The sequence below is a fragment of the Motacilla alba genome, chromosome 2, assembly GCF_015832195.1.
Source record: "Motacilla alba alba isolate MOTALB_02 chromosome 2, Motacilla_alba_V1.0_pri, whole genome shotgun sequence".
NCBI lineage: Eukaryota > Metazoa > Chordata > Aves > Passeriformes > Motacillidae > Motacilla > Motacilla alba.
The window spans coordinates 16,101,076-16,111,573 of record NC_052017.1 but is presented as its reverse complement, the minus strand read 5'-3'; the positions used below and the strand labels follow the sequence as shown (position 1 = coordinate 16,111,573).

General features: G+C 47.0%; 1 protein-coding gene across 1 annotated transcript; it reads right to left on the bottom strand.

The window, feature by feature from the left end:
- Nucleotides 1–131: 131 nt before the first annotated feature.
- Nucleotides 132–9,418, bottom strand: LOC119697375 (patched domain-containing protein 3-like). The gene is made up of 4 exons (XM_038128095.1): nt 8,412–9,418; nt 8,026–8,147; nt 6,905–7,050; nt 132–4,940 (listed from the first exon to the last, which is right to left on the bottom strand). The coding sequence occupies exons 1-4, from the start codon at nt 9,141–9,143 to the stop codon at nt 3,361–3,363; spliced, it is 2,580 nt and encodes an 859-aa protein (XP_037984023.1). The 5' UTR covers nt 9,144–9,418; the 3' UTR covers nt 132–3,360.
- Between the last annotated feature and the right edge of the window lie 1,080 nt (nt 9,419–10,498).

Sequence of the window (10,498 nt, the reverse complement as noted above, 5' to 3'; positions counted from 1 at the left end):
TCTAGGGAATGTTGTCCCTAGAAATTCAAACCTTTTTTCAATTGCTGCTTCAGTAGCGGGACTTGGAAGGGATCTTTTCTAGCTAAATAATGTGAATTTGCATTTAAGAGAAGCAAAAAAACTTTTTCTTGTTTGAAGTTACTAAAATCTGTATTGAATGATGTTGTTTAGGAGGGTCAGTTCTTGAAGTCCAACTTTTCTTATTCAAAAGCTTCTTGCTATATGCATAGGATAGTATCAAAAAGAAAAAAAAAAGTGATGTGTCATTGGGTGATGAAAGATAATTACAAGATCAGCCATAAAGTGTAATGGGTATCTTTGCTTTCTGGCCAATACAGCGCAAGTATTACTGAAGAGTTTACTGTCATTCCTAGTTGGTTTTGTGCATGTAACATATGTGTAACATATTCCAAGAAACTTGTCTGCTGAGGCATTGGATTTGATTGCTGGTGCTGTTGGAAGCCCCTAGGAGCTGGAATTTCTCCTTTCTTATTATTGGGCAGAGATAGGAGAGCACTGGATTGGGTTTGGGTGGCAGGGTTTTTGTAGTGAGGAGGCTACATGGGTGGCATCTGGGAGAAGATGCCAGAAGCTTCCCTGTGTCCAGTAGAGCACTGCCAGACCGCCCTAGGAGGATCTGCTCCTGTCCAAGGCTGAACCCATCAGCCCCAGTGGTAAAGCCTCTGGAACAACACACTTAAAGAAGGGGAAGAAGCTCTGCCCGAGAGCAATTGCAGCCAGACAGAGAGGAGTGAGTAGGTGAGAGAAACAGCTCTGCAGACACCAAGGTCAGTGAAAGAGAGGTAGCAGGGGTAGAGTGAGTCTTCCTCACCCTGAGGAGGGAGAAGCAGCAGAGGCAACCTGTGATGGACTGACCGCAACCCCAGTTCCTGTCCCGCCCCCACCCTGGTCTTGGTGCTTGAGGGGGAGGAGGTAGAGAAAAGTGGAAGTGAAGATGAAAACAGGAAAGAAGAGGGGTAGGGGAAGAGGTGGTGTTAAAATTAGGTTTTATTTCTGATTTGATTGGCAACTAAACTCATTTTACTGACTCAAAACTGTTTTGCCAATGATAGTAAGTGGTGAGTGAACTCTCCCTGCCTTCATCTCAACCCATAGGCCTTTTGCTGTGTTTTCTCTTCCCTGTCCAGCTAAGGAGGGGAGTGATAGAGTAGCTTTGGTGGGCTCCTGCTGTCCAGCCAGGGTCAACACATCACAATCACAAAAGCAGCTTCCAGAAATCAGACAGAGAGGTGTTTCTTTAAGTAGGAACAGACTCCTGCTGTTGAAAACAGGGCAGAGCCAAGTGTTTAGATACACTGTTTGCTTTTTAAATACCTCTAAAGTGGTCACAAGCAGGGTGTCACATAAAAATAAGTAATTAAAACTTTGACATAATTCTGAATTTTCTGTGTTCCTGAAGCTGGCATGACAGAATTCTACCAGCAAGCTTAACACAAAATGCAAAGTTCCACTGAAAGTTGTGGCCTTCTCCTGGCTGCTTCTTACTCTGTGATGACCTGACTCAGCTGAAATGTCAGAAGAGTGTTCTAAATCTTAATCCTTTAAACTGGCTGTGAAGATAGAGCAATCAAGCCATTCCTAACTTTCTGCTCTATTGATCTGCTTGGAAGCTTTGGCTAGAAGCAAGAAAAGCAATTTTTGCTTCTAAAATATGGCCAAACAACACGATGAGAGGTGAGAGTACACACTTTAAATAGGCTGCTCTCTTTATTTCCCTGAGAAGTAGATTTCCCTTTTTCCAAACCCGTCACTCACACATGTTTACTAAGGGGCCTTCCTCTGGCATTAGTCAAAATGAGAGCATCATCTGCTCCTTCCACAGCATCATCAGTGCATAAATGGCTGCAACATTTGCCATTAGAGCACTAGTAAGGACCATGAAACATTTATTGGGAGAAGTGGGGACTAGTGCATGGGGTTGTGCTCTCCAGTGCATTTGTTTTTTCCCAAATCTAGCTTTGTGTTTAGTGCCCTGTCCTGGAAGCTTTATGCTGCTAGCTGTAATTCTGAGATTCAGCGTGGGGTTTTGACTTTGAGTTCTGGAGCAGATTTCTTCTAAGATTGATATGCGTTTTGTTCTTTCACTACTCTTTCAAAAACTGTTCTAGAGGAGACAGAAGGATCCTGCCCTGTCTACTGGGTCCCATAAAATGGGCCAGAAATCCCAGGAAACAGAGGCAGACCCTGTCACACTTCTCAGTCAGATGAAACCCTCCATGGCAGCAGATTTGGACTGAATGGTTTAATAAATTCTACACCAATTTTTCCAGAATTACATCAGTTACCATCATTCACTTTATTTCCAGTGGGTCATTTGTGATATTGGCAACAAATTATGCATTGAGTTTTACCTTCTGTCTTGTCCCTACAAGTTAGAAGACCACTTCTCGTATATTTTTAGCTCTTACTCAGTGAAAACTCCTCAGGATTAACAGAATGGAATTTATGGGTTTACAGTTTTAGGACTGATCTGCTTAAACCTGAGTTGCCTTTTCATTTTGTCTCGAATCAGGCTGTGATTCTCTCTAGAGAATCCTTGCCCTGTCATACCACAGCACAGCATCTCCCAGGGTGGTTACTCTGGAGGTCCATGCAAGTTCAGTAACCTACAGCCTTTACAATCTACAGTAACCTGCATCCTTTTGCAAACTGCAGCCAACAGAAGCTACACACAAACTTCTTAAGGGTACCAGATGTTCAGCCTTAGCTAGAAAACAGGACACCAAGAAAAGGCTTTGAATAGAAAATGGGAGTCAGCTTGGGGTGGGTCTTCCCCAAGGTTTTTTCGTGCTGCATTAAGAACCTAAGCACATTTTGTCTCCTGAAGGCTTATGAGTTATTGCAGTCTGAGACAGTTCTGACCTCTTGTAATTTTGCTGTAAAACATCCAGATTTGAGCCTCTTGGGTAAAAACTATCTTCCAGCTCAGTGTTGGGATGAGTTACAGCACCAAGGCAAACAGGTGGAAAATGCAGTCCAGTGGAAGTTACTCTTCCCCACTGTGAACATGTCCTGACAAACATATAATGTAGTCCATTAAGCTGACACAGTGGTTAGTGTTTATAATAACTTTAATACATTCGGTAGACACAAAAAATATTTAATAACATTAACATGTTGACACAAAAATGAGAAATGGAAATGCAAAAATGCAATCTCTAAGTTTTAATTAATTATTTTTCTTACATGGATTTTCTGAAGCCTTTGCTTCCCTGTTGTGGTTTTTTTTTTTTTGCCTTTCATTTTATTCATGTCTTATATTCCCTGACAGTCATTACAAATGACTCTACATATAATAAATATAAATTATAACACATTCAACTTAGTCACAAACAACCTTTATAATTTCTCAAGCTCAAGTTTTTTAGATTTGGTATTGGGTGATCTGCCAAAGTTTCCAAAAAATGTTAAAAACACTGGAATAAAAACAAGACCATGAAGAGCCCCAAAAAAAATAACAAGGAACATGATCTTGAAGAATGTCCTAAAGATGTAGGTGTTTGCTGCAGCCAGGACAACTACGCCCAATATTGTGGAAACTGCACCTTGTAGAACTGGGTAACCTAGCAGGGACAGAGCTTCAATTGCCCTTTTATTGGCTGATGACTCTCCACTCGTAACAAAGGCATAGGAAATATGAGCAGAAAAATCTACTGAAAACCCAATGCAAATGACCAGGTTGATCATGGATATGGAATCCAGGTTGACGTTCCAGAATGTCATGAAACCAGCGACGCCAACTATAACAGAGGCAATAGCAAAGGTCACCCACAAGCAGCACAGCGGGTTGGGAATGAGCAGAAGGGAGACAACGAGCATGGCCCCGGCAGCAACGACAACGTTCTGAACAGTGTTCTGCACTATTACCAGGTACTGGTCGTAGTAGATGAAGGCTGGGTGATACACCTTCAGTGGAATGCTGCACTGCTTGGCTGCCTCTCTTAACTGATTGAGGAGATTCTTCTCATCCACGGCTGATGTCACGTTCACTGTCTGGATGAAGAAACGTGAAGCCTCTATTGCATCCTGAGTCTTGCTTATGTCCCACTCAGAACTGGGCCGAGCTCCAAACAGTATAGTTAATTTATTTAAGAAGTCAGTCTTACTGTTTATATTTATCGGGTACCTTTTGGCAAGGTCTGTGTATATTCTCAGCCATGACTCTGAGTACTTCTTATCTACATAGGAAACGTTCTCTAAATTCTGTACACAGCTCTCAATGCCAAGACGCACCGACTCATTCCAGTAATCTACACTCTCAGTAACGACAACCATGACCCTGGGTCCATATGTGGAGAAGTATTTGTCATCATCATCATAGTATGGAATAACGTAGGAGGCATCATTTGCCAGATTTCGGAGATCGATGCCTTCCCTGACCTGAGTACACCCATAAATGCTGCCACCCAAATATGCTCCGTAGAGCAACACCAGGAGCACCTTGATCCATTTATTTGTAACAAAAGGGCCATAATGCTTTTTAAAGAATACGCTCATTGGATGCTCACCTTCTGGCTGAGATGGCTGCCTAGAACAGCTGCCGATACAGCAAGCATTGTACAAGCAGGAGTTCTCAGCCTGACCTTGACCTACATCCACAGGCATACAAGTCAGCCAGTGTCGGTTCCCTTGCTCCCTTTTGTGATTTAATACCAGAACTGCCCCAAAGAAGGTCATGGTATATACATAGCAGAAGACAAAAGCCGTCCCTGTATAGAGGCAAAAAGACCTCACGGACGGAAAAGCAGTCCAGGTGCCAATGAAGAAGGCCAAAACATCCGTCAGAGTGGTGATGGTCACAGAAAGTGCTGCCTCTGCATAAGTCTCAACCAGCAGAGATTTAACACTGGAGTTCTGTTTTTTCTTTGAACTTTGTTCCCAGGAAGCAATCATGATGAACATGTCATCAACGCCAACCCCTGCAAGAGGAGAGACTGTTAACGCTGCACTGCAAATGGCAGCTTCCACCAACACCCAACAAAACTACAACATTAATCATGTTTCATTCTGCAGAAAATCTGAAAAAGGAAGGTGGGCTACTAACACTGCTCGAGCGCTGATGCAAGTTACAAGAGAATCTGGAAAACAGATCCTTTGTGTGTGGCTGAATGTATTACCTTTCAGCACCTCCTGGTGACCTGATGGGTTGTTGATCCCTCAATGACTCTGCGGAAGGACTGAGCACATCTCTGACAAGTGTCTTGTAGCTGATGTCCATGATGCAGATGACACAGATTTCAAAGCATCACACATTCTGATGCTCAACTATTCTTACTGCTGGAAGCACCCCCCATTATCTCTGGAATCTCTTCTTCAGCACTGCAGCGACTTAGACCAGTAATTTCTTGTTCTGCCTTCAGAAGGCAGGAAGAGCAGTTGCTACCACATGGGAGAAGAGTGATTCCAGTTTTCCAGTGGCTCACTTTTTTATGCTCTTTGCCCTCCACTTCTCTCCAGTTTATTTTCCAGCACTTATTCACGATTTATTACTGATTTTTGTTCACCTTTATACTGATGTGCTCACAAATATTACCTGACAGGTCCCTGGGAAAAACTGCCAGGAAGACTGGATCCTGAATTTGGTTTTTTGCTAAAGATGCCAGAGTAAGTGAGCTGAAGTTCAAAAATGAAGAGCCAATGGGCTTCTCTCACCTCTGCTAACTCTCAAGATTATTATCTCACACCTTTCAGTATTTTGCCATGTCGTCAAGGGCTCTTCTATTCACTGAAAATTAATCACACAGAAGGGAAAGCAAGGCTGTGCAAATAGCGGAATGAGATTTAGCCAAGCACAGAAGAAGAGATGAAATCATTACCTGCTACCTGAACAGGCAATTGCCAGTAAACACGCAAAGATGAATTAAGCAGCACATCCAAAGGTATTACTTGGGTGGCAGTGAGCCAGGCTGCTTTGGAAAGCAAGCAGCCTTCAAAGCAAATCCTCTGATGTACTGAGAATTTGTTTGCTTTCACGCAAGGAAGACAAAAAGTCTGTGTGTTATTTCTGAAGATCTGAAGAGACTGCCTTAAGCCCTTTCCCAGGTATACAAAAGGGGCTTTTTGGTAATCAGAGGCACTGCAATTGATGAGCAAGCAAAAGTAAATAAAAATTGCATTGAAATTATGCAGGAAACAAAGAAACAATGCCTGCCCAAAGGAGCATTTGCATTGGACATCTTAGGATGATGCACAGCCTCGGTCAACCTGGCAGCTCCATGTGTTTTCCTCAGCATGAGACCAAGCCCAAGAAAACATCAGATAAATGTAGGAGACCAGTAAGGATTTTAAAAGTAGTAATTTGTTTGCAGCAACATTATGTAGTTGGAAACATTATCTAATTGCAGCAATGCTATCAGTACTTGGAAAGTTCAGCACTGACTGTTAAGCAGTCAGTGTAACAAGGCTGCAATGATACCAACGTCCTTGGGTTTTTGGGGGGAGCTGATGCCAAATGGTGCATCACTTCAGTTGTGCAGCCAACTGAGACTGGTTTGTACATAGATGTTATACTGCAGAGGATTAATCCTCCTGGCTACACTTCCAGGGACACTAGAACAATGCCAGAAGTGCTGACCTTACCACTCTCCCAATTTCAGTCTTCCTGCTGTAGTAGTGGATCTAGATCAGGCCTTGTCTTCTGGGGAAAGCTGCCCTTGCACCAGAACCCATCTCCAGTCCCACTGTGGGCACGCTGAGCTGAGCTGAGGGGCTTGCCCACCTGTAGGTGCTCTGAGGGGGCTGCACCTCTGGGTATCCCCTACACTCACTTCAGGAGAAAATGTTGCATCATCTGACATTCACATCATAAAAGAATGACACCATTAGATTGTTTTAACTTCACTCTGGTCTTTGTATCTGAACACAACTCACTTTTTCTACTTACCCAGAATGAGGAATGGTGCATTTGCTACAGTGACCACAAACGGCACTCCACAGAAGAGCATCAATCCAAAGCTGCTTAATACAGCTAAGCCAGAAGAAAGCACTCCACAGCTTGCAAGCCAGATATTATTTCTTATACAGCTCAGTCTGAAAATATTTCAAGGAATATCTTCGTTACGTGTCAAATATTTCTCCAAGGTGTTTGGCATGAAAAGTACTCACATACCAGTGATACCCTCTCTCAGAAAAACTCCTGATGAAAGCTGCTTGGAGAGTTCCCAAGGGTCAGCATTACACAAAATAATTTTTCTAGGAGGTGTTATATGCATTATTACCACTGCCCAACTATATTCAGAAGAGTAAGGATGTGTACTGGTCTTTGAATCAATAACAAGAGATGGCAAAATAAGGATACATAAGCTCTACTAATGAGGCGAGATTTTGAGTGACCCAAAAAAAATTGTGAATTTTTAGTAGGTCTTTGATTTTACATGAGTTCTTGCTGTAGCATATCAGTGGAAGCACCTTTCAGGCACTACGCACCGTGTAGAGAAACTTTCTCAGCAGGCAGGTTGGCTACCAGCCTTTTGCCAAGACGCCCCAGAGGGCTGGTTTAAGCACTCCACAAGAAATGCTGTAATAGGTATGATGCTTGATGCAAGCACTAAACCAGCCCACTCACCCTACAAGTCCAATTTTTTTGGAAGTACAGAACACAGACACTGCTGTACAGCTGTTGAGTGTCCAAAGTTTCACTTTCCATCAGCACAAGGAAAGGGCAGGTTAAGTTCTCTGTGGACAGCAGGTAAGGCTCTGACTCTACTAGCAAGCAAAACAACTAAGGCTGTACCCAGACTTGCAGGAATCTATGAAGCTATTGCTCATCCACCTGAACTTTAACTAAGCACTGAACACTTGTTCAAGTTTTCATCTACCATCTAAGCAGCTGGGAGATACACATACATAGACAATAAAAGGCAAAGAAATACATTCTGCCAATAAAATGTCACAGAAATTCTGCAGCTTCAAAAACACCTTCACTTGACAAGAGCAGAAACCATCTGAGGGATAAAGAACAGCAGAGATCACTGCTCATTGAACCATAGCTTAGAGACATTTTACCTTAGGCAAGAGATGATTGAAAAGCTTATTGTTAAGAAATAAGTCACGGAGAAGAGCGGAATCACACTCTTCGTATTTCCTTCAAACTCTTGTTGTCTGGACAGTGAGGTAAAGTAAGTCACCTGCCGTTAAAAGAACAAGAAACGTTGAAGCGCTTTGCCTCTTCTTGGGCTTTCTGCACAAGCACAAGCAAGGCCAAACACCAAGTTGGCAGAGGAACATTGCCCTGGCCCTCGCAGCCCACCTGCCTTCTCCCTTTCCCTTTCCCTTTCCCTTTCCCTTTCCCTTTCCCTTTCCCTTTCCCTTTCCTTTCCATTCTGCGACGGGGCTGCCCGGACAGTTCGGGCTCGGCGGCTCCGCACGGCCGTACCCGGCCCCTGCGTTACCTGAATGGAGCCGAGGTGCAGCTCCGCCACTTTGGACGAGATGTTTTGCAGGAAGCTCTCCAGCCACCGCCGGCTGTCCTGCGCCTCGGGGCCGTCCTCCCGCAGGTAATAGACCAGCTTCAGGGCCCGCGCCCTGAGCAGCCGCTCGCCGTCCGTCTCCACGCCGCCCAGCGCGGCCCCCAGGAAGACGCCGTCGTTGACAGGGAAGCGGAGGCTCCCCGGGGCGGGCGGTCCCGCGTCGCCCCGCGACGACAGCAGCTCGTTGGGGCTGGCACAGCCGCCGGCGGTGCGGGCGCAGAGCCGCTCGTACTCGGCGTCGTGCACGGTGGCGTTCAGCCGCAGCACCTCTGCCCACGCCGCCGCGTCCAGGACCGAGGTCCCGCTCGTCGCCACGGCGATGAGGGCGGCGTAGGCGCCCTCGGTGGGCAGCCGCGGGGCGGAGAAGCGCTCCGAGTCGTTGGTGGGGAAGTGCCGCCGCACGAAGTCGCGCTCGGCCTTGGCGGGCCCCCAGCTCGGCGTGAACTGCCCCTCGATGTCGTTCGCCTGCCGCTGCGGCAGGAAGACGAAGCCGGCGCCCAACCCGCCCGAGAGCAGCAGCGGCACCAGCACGAAGGGCCAGGGGCAGGCGGCCACGCCGCTCGCCAGCCCTTCGAAGAGCCAGCGCAGCAGGTGCTCCACGCAGTTGGTGTTGCGGCAGGAGCAGCGCTCCGCGGGGTCCCGCGGCTCCGCCATGGGCCAGGCGGGCACGGGCTGCCGGCCGCAGCTCCTCGCCGCGGGCGCGTCCCACGCCGGGGCCCGACGGCGCGGTCTGTGCGGGCGGCGGAGAGGAGAGAGAGAGGAGAGGAGTTCAGAGCCGCCCTCTGCCCGGCAGAACCTCGGATCACATTTTTCAGCGGGCGGAACCGCCCCCGCCGTGACTCAGCGGGGTTTCCGCCGCCTCCCTGGGACTGACAGTGGGAGCCGGGCGGGCTGACCAGGCCCCCCCCGCCGCGCCCCGCCCCGGGTTCGTGTCCCCCCCCTGCCCTCCGTGTCTCACTGCCCTCCGTTTCCCCCCTGCCCTCCGTATCCCCCATGGCTCTTGCTTCGCGGGTTCCAGCCCGTTTGCAGTGCCCGCCGTGCTGAGCTGCTGCCCGGATCCCGGCTTTGGCTCCGTGTTGACCCGGCCGCTTCCCGGCACGGCCCCGCGTCTTCCTTTCAGCCTCTAGACGTCATCGGCTTTTTTTAGTGTTTTCCCCGAAGCTGCTACAATCGCTACTTCACTACTATGCATTCTTCTTCCATCTGAGAGCAAACACAGACTGTGGTGATGTGTATCTCTCAGTGTACTGGTTTAGAAAACAGAAAAGTGACAACAGAAGAAATAAGACTTAGAAACAAGGGTTAGCGATTCCAGTTGGCAAGTCACAAGAATATCACTAGTGTGATATGCCAGAGCTTTATGTAGTAGCAATGATAGAAAGAATCTTTCCAAGTCAAAAAACTGTCCTGCAGCCTGGTGTTATTGACACTGGTGACAGTGATTTGAGTGGTTTCAGGCTGAGAACATAAAGCTGTTACATTACTAGAGAGGTGTCCAGACAATATGTCACAGGCAGGCACTTCTCCTTGCCTTTGAGAGAAGCAACTCTCTCCTCTCCTGCCAGTACTTGCAGAAAAGTTGTAGGTATTTCTTCTCTCCCATCTAGGGAAGACAGGCTTGGCACCTGTGAGTATAAAAGAGCCAGCCAGGCTCTGAGCAAGGTTATGTATCTCCTGCTGCACTCAGCACCTAGGGCAGGTTGGATCCTGGTGATTCCTTTTTCCATGCACAGGTTTTCTGAGACACGTATGTCAGACAGACATTTAGAAGCTATTTCCTTTAGCTCCTAACTTGTTGAAACCTAGGAACTGGCCTGGTGGCAGTAGCTACCCAGTCAGGGTACCCAATGGGCACAGGCCCGTGCCTTTAGGTAAATTCTGAGGCTTGGGAATCTGCCTTACAGCATGGAAAGATGGCTCCACCAACTCTCATTTCAAAATGGTGTTCAAGCAGGTAGTGCATGCCAGTCTTCTCCCAGAATCTGAGTGCTTGTCCTTGTTCCCTGGCC